Genomic DNA, 26,930 nt, shown 5'->3' with positions numbered 1-26,930 from the left:
AAATTCAGCTGCCCGTATCTTTGAATCTACTCTTCATTTTGACATGCACTCCCCATGTGCACGGGAGTCACATTGCAGCAACACGCAGAGCGGGGCATAAATGTGGTCTGAGTTGCTCATGCACATGCCCATAGGGTCTCTCCTGTTACAAAAACCCTGCCTGTTAGCGGATTTTAACGAAGACAGTAAAAAAATGTATTGCATTCTCTATATTAAAGGTAAAAAGCCTTCTATTGTTCGACCCCCCCCCCCCCCAATACTTACTTGAGCCTGATCTCAATGCAGCGTTCTCTCCAGGAGCAGCAGCACTGCTCTTTCCCTCCCTCCCTCTTCACTGGACTCCGTGAGAGAAGCAGGCTCCTGCTGCTATTAATCAAATCCAGTAACGAGGGAGTTGGAGACTGAGCTGAGCCACACTGTGTGTGTCAATGGACACAGAGAGCATCGCTTGGGATCGAGCCCACATGTGTGCCACAATAGGAAACGGATTCCTATAGTTGCACACGGAGAAAAGGAGGAGCCCAGAGTGCTGACAGGGGACCCCAGAAGAGGAAGATCGGGGCTGCTCCATTGTACAGAGCAGGTAAGTAGGACACGTTTCTGACTTTATATGTTGTGACATTGAATTCGTAAGCTTGACAATGATTACTGAATGAGCGTAAGTGTGTGTGTGTGTCTACATGTGTGTGTGTGTCTACGTGTGTGTGTGTGTGTGTCTACCTTTACACACACATGGACTTTAATGGCATCCTAGTCTTAGTCCGTCGGGTTCAATACTGAACCCCCTTCAGTACATGCTGAAGCGCACAGTGAGCATAAGTCGCCAACTGTCTGCAGAGTCAATAGCTAAAGAACTTCAAACTTTGTGTGGCGTTTAGATTAGCACAACAGTGCGTAGAGAGCTTCATGGAATGGGTTTCCATGGCTGAGCAGCTGCATCCAAGCCTCGCATCACCAAGTGCAATGCAAAGCGTCAGATGCAGTGGTGTAAAGCACACCGCCACTGGACTCTAGAGCAGTGTTCTCTGGAATGACGAATCACGCTTCTCTGTCTGTCAATCCAATGTACATGTCTGGGTTTGGTGGTTGCCAGGAGAACGATACTTACCTGACTGTATTGCGCCAAAGTCAAAGTTCGGTGGAGGGGGGATTATAGTGTGGGGTTGTTTTTCAGGGGTTGGGCTTGGACCCTTAGTTCCAGTGAAGGGAACTCCTAAGGCGCCAGCATATCAAGACATTTTGGACAATTTCATGCTCCCAACTTTGTGGGAGCAGACTGGGGATGGCCCCTTCCTGGTCCAACATGACTGCACACCAGTGCACAAAGCAAGGTCCATAAAGACATGAATGAGCAAATCTGGGGTGGAGGAACTTGACTGGCCTGCAGAGTCCTGACCTCAACCCGATAGAATTAGATGATGGGATGAATTAGCACAGACTACGAGCCAGGCCTTCGCATCCGACATCAGAGCCTGACCTCACAAATGGGCTTCTGGAAGAACGGTCAAACATTCCCATAGACACACTCCTAAACCCTGTGGACAGCCTTCCCAGAAGAGTTTAAGCTGTTATAGTACAAAGGGTGGGCCAACTCAATATTGAACCCTACGGAATAAGACTGGGATGGCATTAAAGTTCATGTGCGTGTACAGGCAGGCTTCCAAATACTTTTGGTAATATAGTGTATTTGAAACTGTGGAAAGAAAATGAAAAGAAAAAGTGTGTGTGTGTTTTATATATAGACACACACAGTTAGGTCCATATATATTTAGACACAGGCACAATTTTAGTTTTCTTCAGGTATTTACCAAAACATATTCAAGCTACAGTTATATAATGGATATAGGCTGAAAGTGCACACTCAGGTTTAATTTGAGGGTATGTACATCATAATTAGAGGAAAGGTTTAGGAATTACAGCTGCTAAGAGTAGCCACCCCCCCTTATCCAAGGGACCAAAAGTAATTGGACAATTGAATCAAAAGCGGTTTCATGGCCAGGTGTGGGCTACTCCTTCATTACTTCTTCATCAATTAGGCAGGTAAAAGGTCTGGAGTTGATTCTAAGTGTGGTATTTACATTTGGAATCTATTGCTGTGAACCTACATCAGGTGTTCAAAGGAGTTGTCCATGCAAGTGAAACAGGCCATTGTAAGGCTTCAAAAACTAAACAAATCCATCAGAGAGATAGCAGCAACATTAGGAGTGTCCAAATCAACAGTTTGACAGTCTGAGGCAAGAAAAACGCACTGGTGAGCTCAGCAACATAAAAAGGCATGGATGTTCATAGAAGAGAAATGTGGTGGATGAACGCAGAATCCTCTCTATGGTAAATAAAAACCCATTTACAACATCCAGACAAGTGAAGGACACTCTCCAGGAGGGGGGTGTATCATTGTCAAAGTCTAAAATCAAGAGAAGACTTTACAAGAGCAAATACAGAGGGTCACCACAAGGTGCAAACCATTCATAAGCCTGAAGAATAGAAAAGCCAGATTAGACTTTGCCAAAAAAACATCTACAAAAACCAGACCAGTTCTGGAAAAGAATTCTTTGGACGGATGAAACTAAGATTAATCTGTAGCAGAATGATGGGAAGAAAAAAGTGTGAAGAAGGCTTGGAACAGCTCATGATCCAAAGCACACAACCTCATCTGTAAAACATGGTGGAGGCAGTGTGATGGCATGGGCATGCATGGCTTCTAGTAGCACTGGGTCATTGGTGTTTATTGATGTTGTGACAGAAGCTGCCAGATGAATTCTGCAGTGTTTCGAGATATACGTCAGCCCAAATTCAGCAAAGTTGATTGGATGGTGCTTCACAGTACAGATAGACAATGATCCAAAACACACTGCAAAAGCAACCCAGGAGCTTTTGAAGGAAAAGAAGTGGAATATTCTGCAATGGCCGAGTCAATCACCTGATCTCAACCCAATTGAGCATGCATTTCACTTGCTGAAGGCAAAACTACAGACAGAGAGACCCACAAACAAAGAACAACTGAGGACAGCTGCATTTAGAGCCTGGCAAAACATCAGAAAGGAGGAAACCCAGTCTCTGGTAATGTCCATGGGTTCCAGACTTCCGACAGTCATTGCCAGTAAAGGATTCTCAACAAAATATTAAAAAATGAACATTTTATTTATGATTATATTCATTTGTCCAATTACATTTGAGCCCCTGAAAATGGAGGGACTGTGTAAAAAAATGGTTGCAGTTTCTAAAATTTGTGCTTGATATTGATGTTCAACCCCTTGAATTAAAGCTGAAAGTCTGCACTTCACGTTCATTTGGATTGTTTCGTTTTAATTTATTCTGATGGCATACAGAGGCAAAAGTATGAAAATTGTGCCGGTGTCCAAATATATATGGACCTAACTGTATATACATACATATATAGTTCTAAAACAATTGGGGGCAAAGTAGAATTCTTCCAACATTTACTCAGCATTAGAAAAACAAAGCATAGTCTTTTATTATTTTTTTTTTTAAACAGGACTCAAACATGAAAACAAACACCAATTTTCCAGATGGCTTATGACACTGACAGCAATTTCAGTGCCAGGAAACGACCCACGTGACATTGTTTAAAAAATGCCTCACATAATAACCTGCTCACATAATGAAAACTCATTCATACTTGTTGAAATGGGAAATTAGTTGTGTCTATGAGGTCCAAAATATCAAACTTTTAGATTTTACTTTTTCTTTTTCTTTTTTCACTTTGAGGACTAATGCACACATACCTGACTCTCAATCTGTAATTTCTTTGTCCCGGTAACAGTTGTTTTCTCAACTTCTGGTAAAATAGTTTGCAACCCTTGTCTGACTCCATAACCTTGGCAACACGTGTGAAAGCAAACAAAAAAAAAAAGATACATGAAATACAAAATTTTGCACATGTAAGCACAAATAAATACAGCACCGTGACATGCTGAAAGGTTAAAAAAATAACTCTACAGTTTAAGGGCCAATTACACTGATGTGCGCTAAATTGTATAGAAAATGGATGTACATTTCCATCCATTTTAGTCACGTGCGGACATCCGTTGACATATATTTTGACATCCGTTGACGTCCATTTTTGACATCTACTGACATGCATTTTAACATGTGTGTTAAAGCGTACTGCATTTTCACGGAATTTCTTTTGTGCATTGTGTTGACATCCGCTTAAATCCATTGTGCTGCATTGCATTTTAGCATAACGTAGGTCAACGCAGCATTATGGTGTAAATAGGACACATTGCAATTAATGATTGTTTTTCAGATGTCCGTTGATCTTCATTTTACAGCTGCGCTAAAAATGCAGATCAATGCACTAATGTGAATTGGCCCTAAAGTGGCACTATGGGGGGAGATTTACTAAAACTAGTGCAGAAAGAATCTGGTGCAGCTGTACATAGTAACCAATCGGCTTCAAGGTTTTATTATCAAAAGCTTAACTGAACAGGCTGAAGTTAACAGCCGATTGGTTATTATGCACAGTTGCACCAGATTCTGACAGCACCAGTTTTAGTAAATCTCCCCCTAAGAGTACATTCGCAAGGGCATTCTGCCATAGTGCAAATCCCAGCAACAGGAATCTACAGATTCTTACTGCAGGGTTTGACAGCTGCCTGTACACCTTAAGGCAGCAGCTATTTGTGACTGTTTGCTCAGCCAGCGATCATCTGCTGTGATCGCAGCTGGACACACTTGGTGCACATCCATCTGTGATCACCGCAGGCAACTGCTGACTGTGGAAACAAGTATGAGCAGCTTGAGCCGCCGATAGTCTGTCATCACAGTGTACAGGATTTGCAACCACAGCTACTTGCTCGCAGCTATCAGAATCCTGCTGCTGGGATTTGTACCATGGAAAACCAGCTGTGCAAATGTACCCCAAATTAAAACCTTATTCCCCAAAAAATAAATCCATACACATCCATAATTAATGGCCCATAATCTTTTTTTAATGAAGAAAAAAAAAAGATATGACATACTCTATCATAAAAACCCTACCTGTCAGGTACATTTTTTTTTGTTTAACTCCACTTTAAGAATACATACTTGGTTATACCAACATCTACGTTACATTCACACATTTATTACTAACGAAGGCAGTGAAAAGAACAAAAAAAAAAATAAATAAAAAAAAAAAAAAAAACAAGCTATACCATTAAACCAGATTTCTGGAACCACATCACTGGAGTACAGAAGAGGAGGAAGTGGATCCTCTGTCAAGTAACTGATTATTAAAGTGTTACTAAACCCAGGACCCTGCATTCAGCATATCTGGTCTCCCACAGTACACACAACATGGAAATGCAATTATTTTACTAAATATAAACTGATAAATACCTTTTCTCATCAGCAGTTAGAGCAGTCTTGTGATTTCAGCAGAGCACTGGTTAAAGCTTGTAGTTTTCTCTTTCTGCTCTATGAGGATGTGAAACCTCAAATCTTCTGTCTAGACCAGGGGTGGGCAAACTTTTTGACTTGAGGGCCGCAATGGGTTTATATATTGGACCCGGGGGCCGGACCAAGAGTAGATGAATGATGTGTATGTGTCATCCATAGTAAGTATAGTAATATTCCCCCATAGTAGGCATAGTAATTAATCCCCCATATAGTAATTCATCCCCCATATAGTAATTCATCCCCCCATATAGTAATTCACCCCCCCATAGTAATTCATCCCCCCTATAGTAATTCATCCCCCCTATAGTAATTCATTCCCCATATTAATTCATCCCCCATATTAAGTCCACAAGTTCCCCCTGTGTCAATTCACTTACCTTTGCTCCGCGCGTTCCTCTCGCCGTGTTCCCGCGCCGTTCCGGTGTAGCATGAAAATCTGTCTCCTATGAGGATCTGCCGACGTATCTGCGCATGTGCCAGTTTCAGGCATTAGCAGCCGATCGGCGATCTCCGGCACATGCGCAGATACGTCGAGGGGGACAGATCCTCATAGCTCCTCGGGCCGGATTAAAAGGTCCGCCGGGCCGTAGTTTGCCCATTGCTGGTCTAGACAGTGCCGATTGGCCCTTTGCTGACCACATGCACCCTCCCAAGGAAAAAAAAAAACCTCTCTAGCAATACACACCAAACTGAGCATGTGCACGATCAATCTGTATCAGGTGGACATTTCAACAAGAGTAGGGGCAGAGAAGAAAGGATCAAACAGCCTTTTTACACAATGCAGAGGATTAACCCCTTAGGTTCCACATGAGTATAACAATCATGCTTTACTGCATATACAGACTGATTGTACTGTTGTGGGTTTAGTAACACTTTAACATCAGGAAAAAAGTATATATTAGGGAAACAGGGTGATGGGACTGCAGGAGTTAAAGTACTATTTAACCACTTGCCATCCTGAGGATTTACCCCCCTTAATGACCAGGCTTCTTTTTGCTATTTGGCACAGCACTATTTCAACTGATAATTGCGCGGTCATGCAATGCTGTACCCAAACAAAATTTACATCCTTTTTTCACACAAATAGAGATTTCTTTCGGTGGTATTTGATCACTTGTGCGCTTTTTATTTTTTGTGCTATAAACAAAAAAAAAAAAAAAGACCAAAAGTTTTGAAGAAAAACGATAATTTTTTACTTTTGGCTATAAAAAAATATATAGTAAACTCAAAGCTAATCATAAATTTAAGCCAAAATGTATTCTGCTCCATGTTTTTGTAAAAAAATCCCAATAAGTGTATATTGATTGCTTTGTGTGAAAGTTATAGCGTCTACAAACTATGGTATAGATACTGCAATTTACGCCATTTTTTTGCTATACACCACTGCATTAGTTTAACTGACAATTGTGCGGTCATGCAATACGGTACATAAATTAAATTTATGTCCTTTTTTTCACACAAATAGAGCTTCCTTTCAGTAGTATTTGATCACCTGTGCACTTTTTAGTTTTGGCACTATAAACAAAAAAAGGTTTGAAAAAAAAAAAACCTGATATTTTCTCATTTCTGTCATAAAAAAATATCCAAAAAACTCAAATTTAGGCCAAAATGTATTCTGCTACATGTTTTTGGTTAAAAAAAATCCCAATAAGTGTAGATTGATTGCTTTGTGTGAAAGTGATAGCATCTACAAACTATGGTATAGATAATGGAATTTACACAGCTTTTACTTTCTAACTGCCCATCATATTTCTTGAGGTGCTAAAGTACCAGGACAGTACAAACACCCCCAAATGACCCCTTTTCGGAAAGTAGACACCCAAGCCATCTGCTGAGAGGCATATTGAGTCCATGGAAGATTTATTTTTTCCACAAGTTTTTGAAAATTACAAAAAGTTTCTTTTTTTTTTTTTTTTATATATACACAAAATTGTCAGTTAAATGATATATTGCTCACAAAAGTCATGGGTATATATGTGGAATTACACCCCAAAATACATTCTGCTACTTCTAATGAGTTTGGGGATACCACATGTGTGAAACTTTTTGGGAGCCTAGCCATATACAGGAGCCTGAAATCCAATGACCACTTTGAAAATCTGAAGGTGCGAAACTAACTCATTTCACTTCCTCACTACCTATCACAGTTTTGGAGGCCCTGAAATGCCAGGATAGCACCAAATCCCCCCCCCCCACATGACCCCTTTTTGGAAAGTAGACACCCCAAGAAAGTTGTTTTCTTTCTTCATTTTCAAAAACTTGGGGCAACAAACGAGATCTGCAAAAACATTGCTTCTTATCAAATTCCTTGGGGTGTCTAGTGTAATGAGGAAATAAAGCCCTTTAAAAGCCTGAAGGTGCTTATTGGAGTTAAAGGTGATGACTGGTGTACTGACAGGCAATCTGACGCTATCTGAGAGGGGCGTGAAAACCACTTCAGCGCGAATCACATATATAGGTGATTTTTTTTGCACCCGTTCCGCCTTGTACCAGTATTTCTGCTATAGGGCAGTCAGGAAGCAGTTTAAGAAGCGGTTTGTGTTACGACGCTGCGTTACTTTAACTGACAATTACGTGGTAATACAGCGCTGCACCCAAATTAAATTTACAGGCTTTTATTTCCGACGAATTGAGCTTTCCTTCAGTGGTATTTTATTGCCTGTGAGTTTTATATTTTTAGTGCTATTAAAAGAAAAAAAAAAAAAAGGGCCGACAACTTTGAGAAAAAAAAACAAAAACAGAATTTTGGACGTTTTGCCATTAAACATGTCCAGTAAAAAAAAATGTCAAAATCAAATTTTGTCAAATTTAGGCCAAAATGTATTCTGAGACATGTCTTTCCTAAAAAAAAAATCCCAATACATGTAAATTAATTGGTATATGTGAAAGTTATAGCGTTTACAAATGGTGGTATAGATACTGGATTTTTGTTTTTAATTTTTATGTTTAAAAGCAGAACTTGACTTATTTTGATCCTTATGCTGCTAGCAATAGCATACTGTTCCTTGAAAAAGTATTCATACCCCTTTCCACATTTTATCATGTTACAACCAAAAGAGAAAATGTATTTTATGTGATAGACCAACACAAAGTGGCACATAGTTGTGATGTGGAAGGAAAATGATAAATGGTTTTCAACATTTTTTACAAATAAATATCTGAAAAAGTATGGTGTGCATATGTATTCAGCCCTTGGGTCAATACTTTGTAGAACCACCTTTTGCAGCAATTACAGCTGTAAGTCTTTTTGGGGATGTCTCTACAAGCTTTGCACATCTAGAGTGACATTTTTGCCCATTCTTCTTTGCAAAATAGCTTAAGCTCTGTCAGATTGGATGGAGAGCGTCTGTGAACAGCAATTTTCAAGTCTTGCCACAGATTATGAATTGGATTTAGGTCTGGACTTTGACTGGGCCATTCTAACTCATGAACATGCTTTGCTCTAAACCATTCCATTGTAGCTGTATTTTTAGGGTTGTTGTCCTGCCGGAAGGTGAACCTTCACTCCAGTCTCAAGTCTTTTGCAGACTTGAACATGCTTTCTTCTACGATTACCCTGTATTTGGATCCATCATTCTTCCCATCAATTCTGACCAGCTTCCCTGTCTCTTTGCTGCCACCACGTTTCACGGTGGGGATGGTATGTTCAGGGTGATGTGCAGAGTGAGTTTTCCAACACACATAGCGTTTTGTTTTTAGGCCAAAAAGTTACATTTTGATCTCATCTGACCAGAACACCTTCTTCCACATGTTTGATGTGTCCCCCACATGGCTGCTCACAAACTGCAAATAGGACTTCTTCTGGCTTTCTTTCAACAATGGCTTTCTTCTTGCCACTCTTTCATAAAGGCCAGAATTGTGGAGTGCACAACTAATAGTTGTCCTGTGGACAGATTCTCCCACCTGAGCTGTGGATATCTGCAGCTCCCCCAAAGTTAACATGGGCCTCTTGGCTGCTTCTCTGATTAATGCTCTCCTTGCCCAGCCTGTTAGGTGGAAGGCCATGTCTTGGTAGGTATGCAATTGTGCCATACTATTTCCATTTTTGGATGATGGATTGAACAGTGCTCTGTGAGATGTTGAAAGCTTGGGGTAATTTTTTTTTTTTTTTTATAACCTAACCCCGCTTTAAACTTCTCCACAACTTTATCCCAGACCTGTCTGGTGTGTTCCTTGGCCTTCATGATGCGGTTTGCTCACTAATGTTCTCTAACAAACCTCTGAGGGCTTCTTAGAACAGCTGTATTTATACTGAGATTAAATTACACACAGGTGGACTCTATTTACTAATTAGGTGACTTCTGAAGGCAATCGGTTCCATTAGATTTTAGTTAGGGGTTTTAGAGTAAAGAGGGCTGATTACAAATGCATGCCACACTTTTCAGATATTTATTTGTAAAAAAATTTGAAAACCATTTATTATTTTACTTCCACTTCACAATTATGTACCGCTTTGTGTTGGTCTATCACAAAAAATCCCAATAAAATACATTTTGGTTGTAACATGACAAAATGTGGAACATTTCAAAGGGTATGAATACTTTTTCAAGGCACTGTAGGAAAGTAAACCATATTTACTTATTTCAAACTTTTTTTTACCTTTCTTCAGTTACTTACCAATTTCCATGCCTAGGCAATTAATGTCATATATCCCAGTAATCTTCAGGAGGGGAGGAGAGGTTTTTTCAGCTATGCACACCCTCTTGTCTGAGCTAGGGGCAGATGGATTTCAGGAAGTAAATGCTACATGAACCATTTGCCCTTACTCAAGATGGTCATGGCCAGACATGCTAAGGGGTGTTTTTCTAAGTGATTTCCCAGCAAAAAAAATAGCAAGGAGACTTGGATGGATGGGTGAGCTTTCATTAAATATTAAAAATGAATTAAGAATCATTCTTCATTTGTGGAGCTCAGATGCACTGCATTTCCACTTTAAGTGTTAGTTTACCTTTACAGAAAATATGTAAAAGGTGAACACTGTACACCTTTCTCGGTCCCTGCTGTACTTACCTCCAGGGATGCTGAGCTGTCACAGTGCCCACGCAGCTGATATAATGGTCTGAATATTTGAAATACCTGCTCATCTCCCCCTTCAGGGCAGATGTTTGTAAGAATTTCTCACTGGATTTTAAACAAAGTGATGTGATCAGGACATGCACTTATTTCCTACCCTCTGGGCTTTTCATTGTCAGGGTGATAAACTTGCTGGCAACCATCAACATGAACAGGACCCAGAAGCATGCAAGGAGTAGTAGCCAACGATGGTGCATGATGTCAAACACCAGCCATAAATCTTCTACAGCGTCCTGCAAAACAAAAGTATGAAATATTTTAAAGCAAATGTTCAGTAGAAAAAAAAAAACACACGTATGGCTGTCATAATAAGAATCCAGGGATAGGAGTATGTTTGGGTAGTGGTGTCAGAAAACTGATAGCTGTTGAATTCCAAACACTGCACATCTGTTGTCCGAGATTCTTCAAATATCTGTGATTGCAGCAAAAGGTCAGCTTTTCCACCTGATTCAGAGACACAGTCGAACAACATGCTTACCAAATGGTAATACAACATTCCCTTTAGATTTCCATAAACATATCCACTTTAATTACTGGCAAAGTACTGATGACCCAAAGTTACACATTGGACCAGCTATATATATAGTGAACCATCTGATTTGGTTTTCTTGCAAAATCCAGAAACATTCTGCTAGGTTTACTTGTTTAAATTGCCCGTAGTGTCCGAGAGAGTCTTTGAACCCAATCATACCTGTCTGGTCTGTTAACATGTTTTGTTATGCAATGTTCATTGAGTTAAATTGTTCATTATTGTGAACAGCACCACAAGAGACCTGAAAATGGACCAGTTATATTTTTCTGGATGCATTATACTACAATGAACAATACACTACAGTGTGCCGCAAAGTGGGTGCATTCCTTTAGTGCACTGGTGTGCTATTAAAAATGAATGGCACCACAAAGCACTAACACAGACATGGTGTGGTACCGCAATGTCTAGGTGTGAATCCAGGCTTAAGGACATTAGTCTGTGAGGGCCATTAGACTGATGTAAATAAATTAACACGTCAAAACACTGTATTAAAATATATTGTTATGAAGGAGTATGGCTGCTTCTTTATTAGGTCAGCAGAGAAATAAAATAGATCAGAGTTAAACAGAGAGCAGAAGGAGGAAAGTTAGGTCCACTCTTCTAGCTGTACAGCGTACATAAACTGTATATTAAATATTAGCAGCTGCTTTAAAGTGTTAATAAACTCAGAAATGTAAGTGTATTTAACCACCTGAGTATAAGTGTATTTAACTACTGAGTTTAATACATTTATTAAATGATGTAACTCAGAAACCATGTAGATACATAGATAGGGTATGCGATTTCCAAATAGTCTCAGTGACAATATTGATCTGCTACAATAAACTGATAAACCTAGACTAAGGCTACTTTCACACTGATCGGCCGCAAAAACGCATAGGCATTTTTACTGCACTTTTGCCATGCTTTCTGAGCGTTTTAAAGGACACGTGACTTAAAAACTGCACCAAAACACTTCTCAGAGGCGTTTTAGAGGTGCTTTTCAGGCGTTTTCCATTGATTTCAACAGGAAGAGGTGTTTTTTTTTTTTTTTTTTAACTCACCAAACATGCCCCAAAGATGCTGCAAAGATGCTACAAGTGTAACGCCTCAGTGTGAAAACATACATAGATATACATTAACATACATAGGGAAGCGTTTTTCTGGAGTTTTTCAGGCGCTTTTTTTAAAGCAAAAACGCTTCAAAAACTCCTCAGTGTGAAAGTAGCCTAAGCACTAATGTCAACCTTCAGACTTCATTCCAATATATATTTTGATAAGTGTGCCATTATAGTACACTATAATAGTAATTAGGGTTAACGGAAACGGTGCCGATACTAAGCATTAGCACAATTACTTGTACTTTTGTAAATGCTCCGATACCTGAAACCGATCCCTTGCGATTTGAACCCATACAAAATGAATGCGGTGCGATTCCTGTCTGAAATCACATGTGGTTTCTCTGTGAGTGCGGTGCGATTTGAGCCATTCATTTTGTGCTGCAACGCATTCCTGTTCAAGTCACATGGTTCTTTGCAGTGCGATTTGAACCCATTCATTTTGTATGGGCTTAAATGGCACTGCAAAGGTATCGTTAATCAGTATCGGCCAGTAATTTAGCACAAGTATCAGTGCTTGTCGATAAAATAACAGTATCGGTGCAACCCTAATAGTAATGTTATTTGTATTCAACCCTATTACGTGTTAAGGATATAAAATGAAAAATATTATTAATGACAATTTAGAAACCAAAGTAAATAATTTATAACAGATATGTAATTTTAATAGTTACAGTTGTGCTCAAAAGTTTACATACCCTGGCAGAAATCACACAAGGTGACACACACGGGTTAAAATGGAAAAGGTTAATTCAACACATCTGTGGCTTTTTAAATTGCAATTAGTGTCAGTGTATAAATAGTCAATGAGTTTGTTAGCTCTCACATGGGCTTGATTCTGAGCCATGGGGAGAAAAAAAAACTGTCAAAAGGCCTGTGTAACAAGGTAATGGAACTTTATAAAGATGGAGAAGGCTATAAAAAGGTATCCAAAGCCTTGAATGTGCCAGTTAGTACTTATTAAGTGGAAAATTCAGGTATCTCTTGATACCAAGCCAAAGTGAGGTAGACCAAGAATGATTGCAGCCACAACTGCAAGAAGAATTGTTCAGGATATAAAGAAAAACCCATTGGTAAAGTCAGGAGAAATACAGGCTGCTATGGAAAAGGACAGTGGGGTTGTTTCAAGGAGCACAATACGACCATATTTGAACATAAATGAGCTGCGTAGTTGAGTTGCCAGAAAGAAATCTTTACTGTGCCAATGCTACAAAAAAGCCCGGTTACAAAATGCTCAACACCACTTTGACATTCCTCATAGCTTCTGGCACACTGTAATCTGGAGTGACGAGACCAAAACAGACATTTATGGTCAGAACCATAAGCGCTATGTTTGGAGAGGGGTCAATAGTGACAAGAATACCATCCTCACTGTGAAGCACGGTAGTGGCTCACTGAGGTTTTGGGGGGGGTGTGAGCTCTAAAGGCACAGGGAATCTTGTTAAAATCGATGACAAGATCATTTGCATTCTTCTACACGAAAGCTGTACATCAGATGCTCTTGGACATTCCAGCATGACAATGACCCCAAGCACAAGCCCGAGTTGACCCTCCAGTGGTTACAGCAGAAAAAGGTGAAGGTTCTGGAGTGGCCATCACAATCTCCTGACCTTAATATCATCGAGACACTCTGGGGAGATCTCAAATGTATGGTTCATGCAAGGCGACCAAACACTTTGCATAACCTGGAGGCATTTTGCCAAGACTACTGGGAAGCTATACCACCTGCAAGAATTTGGGGCCTCAAACAATTGTTACAAAAGACTGCAAGCTGTCTACAAGTACAGTCGTATTGTAATTGGAGGTTAATAAAAATGACCTTTCCAATCTGCAGCACTGTAATTTTCCATAAAATTCAAAGCAATATGGCTTCCTGTAGACATTCTGTACACAGATGGTGTACAGAACAGCCCCCAGAAATGTAATTTCCTGCTTGTGTGATTGGCTTACTGATTTTCCCAGAAGTCTGCATTTAGCCCTGGTTCACACCAGATCTGACTTTGAACTCGTGCGACTACAAGTGAAGTCTTCAATTTCAAGCTGCATGTCAGTGTGCCTTCAGGTGCGACTTAGAAGACATCTGTGCGACTTCATGCACGGATGTCCATGCAAGTCGCACCTGAAGTCGCAAAAAGTAGTCCAGGACCTACTTTCAAAAATCGGTGCGACTCCAACAGAATCAGTTGCACCGATTTGAATGGTTCCATTGCAGACAATAAGGTGCGACTTGTAATGTGATTTGAAACTGTCAAATCACATGACAAGTCAAACCAGTGTGAACCAGGGCTAAGATACAAATCAGATTGTGAGCATCCCCTCCAACAAAAATGTCATTTTTGGTGACATCCCCCCCTAAAAAATCATGTCTAAAGGAATGCAGAACTGCCAATTTGTGCATTAGAGCCCTGCAGGAGCAGCAGCTGATTGATAATTATGAAATCACTCCCATACATATTCACTCTACACATGGACACAAACAGCTATTTCTTCAGTATAACAAAAAGGTAGTAATGTGCAACAAAGTTTGTTAAAATCCTTGAAATGTACGTAGATCACCCAGAAGGGGAAGGTTTTTTTCTCAATAAAAGTGGAGTTACTATTTCATGATTAAAGACAAGTACACCAAACCTAGCCTCTTTTATACCACTGCATTTTGCTGACGTAGCACAGTTAAAACTTTTATGGACCATTTTGTTGACATAGCACAGTAAAAACTTTTATGAACGGATTTTACGGACTTTACCAAAGCATACGTATGTCTTAAATGGTTTTATGATTCACTAGGGTTTTACAGACCATTAATGAAGTACCTATCCCTCAGGCATACCTCTTTACAAAGAATTAAAAAAGAGGGGCTTCAGTCTTTTTTTTTTTTCTTAATAAAAAAAGTCAGCAGCTAGAAATCCTATAGCTGCTGACATTTAAAAATATTACCAGGGTCTAGTCATGCCTTCTGACCATGGATGTGGGATACACCTCTTTAGAGATTTTCTTTTTTTCAACACAACAATAATGACTAAAAGCTGTTTGTCTGATCTCTACTTTAAAAGAACTAATTACTAATTATTACGATTACTACATTTTACAATAATCTGAATCCATACTCTTCAGCTGTTCTCAGCAATGCAGTAATCATTTTTTATTGTTGTTCTCTCTCCCTCAGAACAGACGTACCAATCTAAGGCAGACCATACATTATTATTAACCAGCGGGTTGTACGAAAAAAAAATTACCTAATTCCCCCATCCACACATTCTATGTGAATGTGGGAATCCTTCCCACCGAGTCCTTGTATTCTGACAGCGGAGACTTCCCCACCATCAGAATATACTGATCAGTGCTACTGGCTATAGCTGGTGATACTGATCGATTAGGAAAAACCCAAAAGACAGGTTTTACAGAGGTCAGTCAGTAGATTCTGTACAACCAGCCTGCTCATAAATGGATGGAAGTCGGCTGGTTCCTGTTGGACCAGCTGAATTTTCATCCATGCATGGCTGTCTTAAAGTGACATTAAAGCTTTTTTTTTTTTTTTTTTAATTAAAATTATGTCGTACTTACCTGCTCCGTGCAATGGTTTTGCACAGAGCAGCCCCAATCTTCTTCTACTGGGCTCCTCCTCTTTGGCAAGTGCCCCCATGGAAAATGGCTTTTCATGGGGGTATTCCTGTGTGCTTGTTCCCAAGTCACCCTGCCTGAGTCTACTGACACATAACGGGTGGCCCGGCCCCGCCCCTCCACTCACTCAGCACAGCACTTGATTGACAGCAGTGGGAGCCATTGGCTATCAAACTGCCCATGGACGAGGTAGACAACAGCCAGAGCCGCTGCTCTTGAGCACATTGCTGTATCAGATCAGGCTCAGGTAGGTATAAGGGGGTTTAGGTTTTGAAACACAGAAGCTTCTTCCCCTTAAGGCTTTAGAACCACTTTGTGTTAGGCTGCAAGGTAGTCCAATCTCCAACTTGAGATCAGTGTTGATAACTGACAGTCAGAAACTGTCATAACACACAAGCAGTCAGGAAAAACGAAGAATACAGGCTTTAACTGGTAATCTCATCCCTTTCCAGCAGCCCAAAGAGAGTCAGCTATCAGTCCTGAGCTAGCACAGACTTCATAGGGGCTTACAACCTGGCCAAGAGAACCCAAATAGGAGTAATCATAGCGCTAGAGGTAAGCTGTACTACAATTAAGAGCAGAGTTATAGAAAAAAATTCAGACTCTTACAAATATCCTCTCCTGACTGGTTATCGTTAAAGTTAAACTAAAGGCAAAAATGGTGTGAACCTCCTGCGCTCAAAAAGGTCCCAACCCACCTGACTATGAGAAGCTGCTAACATTAAATCATATACCAATGATCATGTAAAACATATGCATGGAGAAATGTAGCGCTACTCACATAAATTATAAACATAAGTGTATAAATCCACGAAAATGAAAAACAATATAAATAGGTGAAAAAACATACCGTATTTTCCAGCGTATAAGATGACTTTTTACCCCTTGAAAATCCTCTCAAAAGTCGGGGGTCGTCTTATACGCCGGTATACAGCATACTGACACTTTTTAGGGGGGCGGAGCGGTGCCGCCGCCACCCACCCCCTTCCAACGGAAGGGACACTAAGTACAGGGGTGGGCAGGGGCTGTTTCTTACCTGGATTCGGTCCCATGACGATCCGGTCCAGGAAGCGCGGCTGCTCCTTCAGTTCGGCCACTGGATGTTAGCGCGGCTGCTCGGCTCCACCTCCTCACCGGTAATTGGCCGCCAGAACTGTAGCTCAGGAAAGGAACACAGGCGGCCAATCACCGGCGAGGGGGCGGAGCCGAGCGGCCCCATGAAAATCGAGTGAAGGAGCGGCTGGTAAGTGTGCAGTGTAGAGGTGCTGCTGCAACCACATATGCTGGCTGCAGCAGCACCATACTAGAACATCGGTCAGCAAGTGTAATTGGTGTCAGTGGGAGGAATAGTGCCTCATCATTGGTGTCACTGATACTAATGAAGGGGCATTATTCCTCCCACTGACACCAACGATGGGGCACTATTCCTCCCCTCCACTGACACCAACGATGGGGCACTATTCCACCCCCCACTGACACCAACGATGGGGCACTATTCCACCCCCCACTGACACCAACGATGGGGCACTATTCCACCCCCCACTGACACCAACGATGGGGCACTATTCCACCCCCCACTGACACCAACGATGGGACACTATTCCTCCCATTGACACCAATGTTGGGGCACTATTCCTCCCACTGACACCAAAGATGGGGCACTATTCCTCCCACTGATACTAATGATAGGGCGCTATTCCTTCCACTGACACCAATGATGGGGTGCTATTCCTCCCACTGACACCAATGATGGGGTGCTAATTCTCCCACTGACACCAATGATGGGGCACGATTCCTCCCACTGACACCAATGATGGGGCACTATTCCTCCCACTGACACCAATGATGGGGCACTATTCCTCCCACTGACACCAATGATGGGGCACTATTCCTCCCACTGACAGCAATGATGGGACACTATTCCTCCCACTGACACCAATGATGGGGCACTATTCCTCCCACTGACACCAATGATGGGGCACTATTCCTCCCACTGACACCAATGATGGGGCACTATTCCTCCCACTGACACCAATGATGGGGCACTATTCCTCCCACTGACACCAATGATGGGGCACTATTCCTCCCACTGACACCAATGATGGGGCACTATTCCTCCCACTGACACCAATGATGGGGCACTATTCCTCCCACTGACACCAATGATGGGGCACTATTCCTCCCACTGACACCAATGATGGGACACTATTCCTCCCACTGACACCAATGATGGGGCACTATTCCTCCCACTGACACCAATGATGGGGCACTATTCCTCCCACTGACACCAATGATGGGGCACTATTCCTCCCACTGACACCAATGATGGGGCACTATTCCTCCCACTGACACCAATGATGGGGCACTATTCCTCCCACTGACACCAATGATGGGGCACTATTCCTCCCACTGACACCAATGATGGGGCACTATTCCTCCCACTGACACCAATGATGGGGCACTATTCCTCCCACTGACACCAATGATGGGGCACTATTCCTCCCACTGACACCAATGATGGGGCACTATTCCTCCCACTGGTGTGCATTGGAAGAGGGGTAGTCTTATACGGCGAGTATAGCCCAAACACTACATTTTAGCAGGAAATGTAGGGGGTCGACTTATATGCCCAGTCGTCTTATACGCCGGAAAATACGGTATATACAAACAATGATTGTAATAGACTAATACTGTGCCCACTCAGGTGAAATCATGCAAATAAATAACATCAAGTATTGCTTATAAATGTGAACAAATCTAACAATTCCAACAGTGATAGAAATAAATGCTTCCAACCGTAGGAGATATATAATATATATTCAACTCCAAACAAAATAAGTGCCTCTTAAGGTATATGCATAAATGCAAAAAATAGACAAGGGTGTACATCAACACACACATATATCCATAAATACACCCAATTTAGTGAAAAACAAACAAATCAATGTGCATACATGTGAACAAAATCAGTGCGACCGCACACACACACACAAAAATAACAAATTTCTGTGCTAATAAAGTCTAAAAACATGGATAATGACACTCAGATGAAACACTCGTGCTGATATTTGTGTAAAAGTGGGTTGGTTGTTGACAGAAGATAATCTGACCACCGGCTAGATCAGCCTCTCACCTTGCGGGTCAAAGCGCTTAGTGGGATCCCTCTCACGGATCCTCCAAGTCGGCTGTCACTCCAATGATCTGCTCCCACTGCATACAAATCTCCCTTTAGGGGTCAGCACTTCACTAATGGCTCCTCTCCAGCCAGGAATAAAAGATGCGCTACCAACTTATATAAAACATAAAACACATGCCTCCATTGTGTAGTATGTTTATTGCCAGTAAATAATAGTGACAAGCAAATTGCGCACTCACATCAGATAGCAGGAATCACAGCTCCAACCTCATGCTTTTGGATGTAATGACTATGCATGGGTGTACAAGGGTATACCAAGATGGCCACCACGCCGGAAGTGCGTCACTACATCAGGCCGACGCGTTGCGTCACAGTACCATGTGACTTCAATTAAGGGCAGAGTTATAAAAAAAATTCAGACTCTTACAAATATCCTCTCCTGACTGGTTATCTTTAGGCTACGTTCACACTAGCCTTGTGTGCAGGCGGCAGAGAGGTGTTTGGGAAGCATTTTTACCGCTTCCCAAACGCCTCTGCCAATTCTGCACATTACAGCACATGGTGCTGTTCTAACGGGAGCGTTTGCGTCGCGGCAAAACGGACGCCTCTGGTCGAGTCAGGAGGCTTTGAAGCCTCCTATTCTCGTCTATGGTGCCGCTCCGCAAACGCCCGGCCGGCGTTTGCGATGCGGTTGCGACGCGGTTGCGGGGCGTTTGCGGAGCGGTAACACCACTCAAACTGTATTATAGGCGTTTGTGGGGCGTTATTGACGCTCGGCAAACGCCTAGCAACCGCCACTAAACCGCGCATGCGGCGTTTGTGGAGCGTTTGCTGAGCGTTAAAAACGCTCCGCAAACGCCGGACCAACGCTTGCCAAACGCTATAGGGGCGTTTGGCAAGCGTTGGTAAAACAGCCAAGTGTGAATGAGCCCTTAAAGTTAAGCTAAAGGCAAAACTTTTTTTGGACAGAGTGGAGGGGAAGAAATAGGTTTTTATTGCCATCTGTGCCTCCATTAGGGAGATTCACCCTCTCTCCCTAATCAAAGCAATCAAAGTCAAAAGCAAAATCCCACATTTTAGGTTTTCCCCCTTAAAAATAATAGGGAGGAAATCTTCCAACGAGGACACTAGTTCTGGTGACCTGGGGGTTCCCTAGGGATTCCCTTAATTTGAAGGGACTTCCTCTCACTTCTGGTTTGGCTATGGGACAGGAAGTAAAGGGAAATATCCCCAATGGGATATAGATAGCAAAAAAGAAATCTGACAAAGGTTATACCCTCCCTTATGCTCACCAAAATGAAAAAAAAAAAAAAAAGGTTTTGCTTTTGGTTCCACTTTAAAGTTTAACTCTGAGATCAATAATTTCTTTAACCCAAACATCCCTCTCCCTATACATAGCTGCAACCAAAAAAAACTAATTCATATTCCTACTGATGTCCCTGCATTTCTCAGTACACTTCAGTGATCTCCAATGGCCTGAAGGAAGGATGTGTGCGCACACCCACTGCATGCAGGGCTGATGTAAGCATGCTAGGTTCTGACTTTCTATGTTTCATTACATAGCTTTCTTCTCTATGATGTCTAACTGATATTTATTGCTGGGGTTACAGAAACAGTGCAAGCACCAAAGGACTATGTACAGAGTCCATAACATCCAGCCATAGGCATTCCACTCTGTCAAACACATCTAATAACTGCAGGAAGAGGAGGTTTCACAAAAGATGAAGCCGCTCCTAAGGCCTCAGCAACCCTCAACTCCAGGTGCTCACTCCACTCCTCCCACACATCATTCAGCAAAGGGTAAAAATCAATTTATTGTTCATCACAACCACAGACAGTCCAATGTAAAATTGGCAACCTGGAGGTGTTCTGTACACAGATGGTGTACAGAATGCCCCCAGAAATATTATATCCTGCTTATGTGATTGGCTCACTGATTTTCCCAGGAGTCTGCACGAAGATAGAAGTCAGATTTTAGGCATCCCCTGCAATAGGAGTTTCATTTTTGGTGGGATATGCTTTAAGGGTTCATTTCTTCTAAAGAATAGCAGACATCACAATTTTTCTCATGAGAACAGGGAACGTGCACCAGTTGATTATAATGAACCAGATTTTTTTTCTAGAGAAGATACTGGTAGGAAACTGTAACAAAGTTTGTTAAAGAGGTAGTAAACCGCATACAAAAAAAAAAAAACAATGCATTCCTATGCATTGCATACTAGCACATTATGAAGGACTTACCTTGAAACAAAGCGGAGCGCTGTCACGTGTTCCTGGGGCTCCCATCTTTACCCGGTCTTCCTTCCGGGTTCAGCTGACTGGCCGAACTGCGATAACGTCACTCCCACGCATGCAGGAGATATAAGTTTTACCTACAGCTAAGCTTTATTATAAGCTTACCTGTAGGAAAAATTATTAAAGAGTTTACTACCACTTTAACATCCCTGCAATGTACATAGATCACCCAGAGAGGAATGTTTTTTTCTCTCCCACAGAAGTGGGTTTACACTTTAAACCCCAGTAAAGGGCAAAAGTTATTAGAGGGAATATCCTGGGTGGGGTGTCTGTGCTTGTGCTAAGCAATACATTTGATTTTACTCTATGGAAGCGGTGTGCAGCTCCAGAACTTTGCTGAATTAAAGCCCACTATTTTATTTCAAGTCCCTCCTTACAGTGGGGCTGTGCCCACCCTTCAAGGGTTACCTGTTCCTTTAGTCTAGGGAAGAGTAAAAGCACTTTAACTTAGCTGATCCCCAGCTCCCTCAGCAGATGGCAGTAACCTGGGTTCCAGCAGTGAACTGTCCCTTGGCATCATTGCATCCAGTGCAGGGCACTGTTCTTGATCACATCAGGACCTTACATGATTGGAACATGGTGGAGAAGATGCTTCAGGGACTGTTTTAGCAGCGTGAAGGATTTTATTTTCTATGCTCCTAGAGCTTAGTACACACAATGAGAATATTGGATGAATGAGCGTCCATTTTTTTTCGCATGCTAGTCTCGTTTCGAAAACGAACAGGTTACTAAAGTTCAGAAAATTCTCATAAGACAGAATATAAATTCGGAAGTGTATTGTAATGTATTCTTTAGTTTCTGAGTATCAGCGGCCTTGGTCACTTGATTTTTTTGGAAACAAATACTATACTAATTACACGAAAATCGTTTGTTCTGTTATCTCATGAGAAAAAGTTTTGTGCTCTCCCCTTCGGATATTTTCGCATGAACTCTTATGACCGCCTCTCAAAAGCTGTGTACTATCAATCATATTATCAGACGATTGCTCTGAAAGCATTTTTTTTCATCCAATTTTCACATCATGTGCACAAGGCATTAGACCTAAAATAGCAATTAAACCTTGCAGCTGGCGTGCAGTTCTCCTTCAAGGGATGATTTTTCATTTTAAGGGGAGATTCTGTTCTGCCTTTAGCAGATCCCACTAGCTCAGGGGTGGGCAACTGTGGCCCTCCAGCTGTTGGTGAACTACAAGTTCCATCATGCCTCTGCGAGTCATGCTTGTAACTGTCAGTTTTGCAATGCCTCAGCTGGAGGGCCACAGTTGCCCATCCCTGCACTAGCTACTTCAGGTGAAAATAAACCCAAAACAGAATAAAATACCATATTCCATGTGCATCTGTTGTCCTCTGTTTACCTTGTAAGCTGCGTCGTATAGCACATCTAGAAATATACATTTATCAATTGCTCCGATTCCCATTTCTGTTATGGGGTGGCCATGTTCAGGGCTCATTGTCCTGTTGTATTTGGAAATAGAACTCCCTCTGTTAGCTTCCCAGATAGACTACAGAATCCTCTTAGATTGTAAGCGCTAACGAGCAGGGCCCTCTGTTTCCTCTTGTACAAAATTGCTTTAACTGTAATGTCTACCTTCATTTTGTAAAGCGATCCGCAAACTGTTGGTAATATATAAATCCTGTATAATAATAATTCACAAAATCACTACCCACGAGCTTCATGACTGATAGCGGGACCAGGAAAAGCAAACATTTGATTCAAGTTTTGTGCTCGTCCCTGGAGGCTAAATGATGGTGGGAAGTACCAGCATGAATAAATGACAATGCGGAAGAGTAAGGCTTGCAAAGTAGAATTTGTAGTGCAAGAACAGAGCATGAGATTTCTCAATACCTGCACTGCTTGTAACGGAGAAGTGGAAGAGAAGGGAAAATTAATATGAAAAAAATTGTAATAAACTATGTAAACATCAAATGATGATTCTACAAAGTGGTGTGGTTTAGAACATTCTGCTGGATCTGAATGTTACTTTCACATGGAGAATTTAGTTACACTTTGGGTTCTAGTGATGTTTATAAAACATTTGCTGAGTGAATGTCAAGTATTCCCACAGCCATGACAAATAATCCCTGTAATTTGTCTAATAAGTTTATCTCCTATAATGATCAGTGCCATCTAGTGATCACATTGCAGTATTTTCCTAAAATACTGCAATTCAGGGAAAATGGTGGCTAAATGGAGAAATCAACCACAGGAAATAAACCTATTAGACAAAATACAGGAATATTCCCCTCTGTTTTCACCTGGTGATCTGGCCAGTAGCACACCTCCTGTATTCGAGCGTCCACACTCTAGATGAAGGAGCACAGAAGGCACAGCAGACAACACTTCCAGTCTGGAGGAAGGGTAGTGTTAGATGTACTAGCAGATTTGGATACACTAACAAACTGCAGCTGAAGTCCAGCTAAGTCTTAGGTCACACTGTATCCGACTTTGAAATCCTGTGACTTCACTTGAATTCACACGATTTCAAAGTTGGATGTCAGTTTGCCTTCATGCACAGATGTGCAACTCCAATGCAGTCGGAATTGCGCCAATATGACCGCTTCTATTGCGGACAATAGGGTGCGACTTGTCATGCGATTTAAAACGATCAAATTGCATGACAAGTTGCACCGGTTTGACACTTTATAAGCAGTTATTACAACAGTTTTTTTTTACTTTTTGAGATAAAGGTTTTACATAAATAAAGCTAATGACTGTAAGCGCTCCTACCAGTGTTGAATGTTTTGTCTCATCACTGTAACGGATACATTCAAGAAAGCTTGTTTTTTAAAAAAAAAAAAAAAAAACAGACTTACTGGCAGATCATCAGGTGAAAATAAACAAAAGAATGCCTAAAAAAAACAAATAGCTAATTCACACGTGCTGTGTGGATTGACTTTCAGGTTCACAGCTAATTGACACAGTAGGTGTTCACAGGTTCAGGTCAGGATTACATAAGGATCAGCTCAGGATTTGATCCTGTTCACACGTCAAGTTTAGAAATGATTCCCATAGAAGTCAATAGCTTGTAATCCGCACCTGAACTGGTGCGGATTACACACTGCTCAGAAGTTGTACATGACTCTTTTTCAAAATGCACTGAATCCGCACCGCCAGTGCACCGGACATATGTAAACCGGAGCGATAGAAAGCAATGGCTTAAACCGCATCCAATACACATATATGTGATAGGTTGTGGCAGCTATCACATCTAAGACTAGAATCACATCTATGCTGATCTGCAGTGTGTTGTTTGTTTTTGCACATGCCTTTGATGAGTTTTGCATTTTTTTCCTCGTTGCCAGGCAGATTTAAAATGCAAAATGCATCAAAAACGTGGCAAAAACGCACTATATGCTTTTCTGCAGCATTTTTTTTTTTTGCATTGAAGTCTATAGAACCAAAAATGCTACTTTTTGCGTTTAAAGAAGTCCCTGACCCTTCCCAAAAAACGCACTGGGTGAAAACGTGGAGATGTGAACCTGTCCCATAGGAAATCATGTTAAATGAACTGTAGTGCACTTCTGCAAAAAGCTGCAAAAACTGCTTAGGTGTGAACCTAAGGTCGGAATTGGGAAGCTGCAATCTAATAAATGTTTGCTTTTGAGTTTAATACGGCTTTAAAGCACAAGTCTTTTATTTTGTACAGTATCCTTGTGGAAAGCAGAAAACATTATTTATTATTATTATTGAAAACATTGATTAGAAAGTGGACTTTAATCCCAGAAAGATCATTAACAGTGGTTCAACCAGAGAGTCCAAGAAACGCTGACTTCAGTCTTGGGTGGATGACAGCAAAAGAAATCATCTCTTGTTCTACCATAATCAGACAAAAGTCACATTGAGCCCGGGTTGATTTGCACAGGAACCACACCGCATTCCTGTGCAAATCACATGCGATTTGTGTGCAGTGCGATTGGAGCCATATATTTTGTATGGCTCTACTCGCACCCACACCAAAAACGTGCAAGACCCTTTTTTGGGTCCACACTAGAATCGGATCACATGGGTATTCACACCTATGAAATCCAATTCTGCACATCACACCGCATTTTGCGGACCGCTTTCGAGGTGTTAACATACACACCCGAATCGGTTTGCATGAACGGGGTGCGATTCTGATGCAGTATTCGCACTGAAAACGCTGCAAATTCCACACTGCATCAGTGTGAACCAAGGGAAGAGAGACACATGACTGACACTACACCAATGGATTTCTGTCCAATTAAATGGGCTGGAATTATTAGGCTAGGTTCAAGTCTCTGCGTGTTGCAATTGTTGCTTTCTTCTGACACACCCTGTGTTTTTGAACATGCAATTTGCGTTTTGTTTTTTTGCCAGTAGGAAAGTATTGACTCTAATCTGACCTTGGATGGATGCGACTTTGATGCAACTTTAATTAGGTGCGACTTGGATGCAACCTTTATGCTACAGCACAGTGGCTAAATGGTTAGCACTTCCGCCTGGCAGCACTAGGGTTGCTGGTTCAAATCCTAACCCTGGCACCAACTGCCTGGAGTTTGCATGTTCTCCCTGTGCCTGCATGGGTTTCCTCCGGGTACTCCAGTTTCCTGCCACACTCCAAAGACCTGCTGGTAGGTTAATTGGATCCTGTCTAAATTGGCCCTAATATGTGTATGTATGAATGTGAGTTAGAGACCTTAGATTGTACACCCCTTGAGGGTTAGGGACTGATGTGAATGTACATTATATATGTAAAGCGCTGCGTAAATATAAGTGCCAGAGAGTGCATCAAAGTTACACTACATGAACGGAACTGTCGTATTTTCCTATTAGCATAAAAAAAAAAAAAGGTTGCACCCATCCAAAGTCATATCAAAGTCACTACTTTCCTATTGGCAACCCCGAAAAGCATGAAAATGCACGTTTCTGCCGCATGTCCATTGAAGTCTTTTGAACCAAAAAAAAAAACACATTGTGCTGCATTTATAAAAAAGTCCCTAACCCTTTCAAGAAACGCATAGAATGTGTCTCATAGGAAACCATGTAACATGGACTGCAAAATGCACAGGCGTGAACCAGGCCTGAAGAAGGGGGTCTCCATCCTCCACTGCACTCTTCATTTATATTACAACATGGAGATTACAGCAACAGGAGTGAGACTCACACTGCTGCAGACCACCAGGCCAGTTTCGACCACCCAAAGCTATCAAGTCAGGACTGACCCTTTGTGTCGTCCTCCTGGCATATGGGAGCAGTAGCCTTCCCTCCTCAGTCTGGGACAGGATTGCCCATCACATGGAAGCCTACAGAAAGCAGCACACAATGTAGGTGGCTTGTCAGGATGGTTCCTCCATCACCTGAGAACGAGGGGCTTCTCCCTGCCTCGCCTACCTTATAGCGGTGCCCGGACCGAACAGCATGCTGGGCTGCCCCGGCCAGGCGGCAGATAGTAAGAGAGCCCCCCTCAGCGCCGGAGCATAGGCACACGTACAACTCCCGTGCTGCTACAAGACGGCGGATGACATCACGGCCATGTGACCAGGCACAGGCTGCACATCACTAGGTCATGTGACCGCTCACTGTAGCGGATCCGCCAGGAGTGAGGGGAGGTGGAATGGCGGGCAGAGGCGATGTGTAAAGAGGTGGGCTGGGGCTGAGGGGTGACATTCCACCGTGTACCTAGGCAACATGCATTGTTTCCTTGAGTCTTGTCCCAACCAGTGTGTGTGAGCCAGAAGCTGGTCCATGGGTGCCAAGCTGTTAGGCTACTTTCACACTGAGGAGTTTTTGCAGCGCTTTTATGTTTAAAAAAAAA

General features: G+C 41.9%; 1 protein-coding gene across 3 annotated transcripts in view; it reads right to left on the bottom strand.

The window, feature by feature from the left end:
- CHST10 (carbohydrate sulfotransferase 10) overlaps positions 1-26,671 on the bottom strand; it is a 45,030-nt gene extending 18,359 nt beyond the window's left edge. The window contains exons 1-3 of one of the 3 annotated variants that reach the window (XM_089681264.1): positions 26,507-26,671; positions 10,574-10,709; positions 3,747-3,838 (exon numbers count right to left, since the gene is read on the bottom strand). In XM_089681264.1, coding sequence (XP_089537390.1) covers positions 3,747-3,838; positions 10,574-10,673 — 192 coding nt within the window. In that variant the 5' untranslated portion in view covers positions 10,674-10,709; positions 26,507-26,671. Of the gene's footprint in view, positions 1-3,746; positions 3,839-10,573; positions 10,710-26,337; positions 26,483-26,506 lie in introns of those variants that run through there. The other 2 variants (XM_089681265.1, XM_089681262.1) reach the window with 2 other exon arrangements.
- Between the last annotated feature and the right edge of the window lie 259 nt (positions 26,672-26,930).

This window comes from Staurois parvus, unplaced genomic scaffold (genome assembly GCF_062004578.1).
Source record: "Staurois parvus isolate SC_StPar_1 unplaced genomic scaffold, SC_StPar_1.0 ptg000262l, whole genome shotgun sequence".
In the NCBI taxonomy this organism is placed as follows: Eukaryota; Metazoa; Chordata; class Amphibia; order Anura; family Ranidae; genus Staurois; species Staurois parvus.
This window is presented reverse-complemented; position numbering and strand designations above follow the sequence as displayed.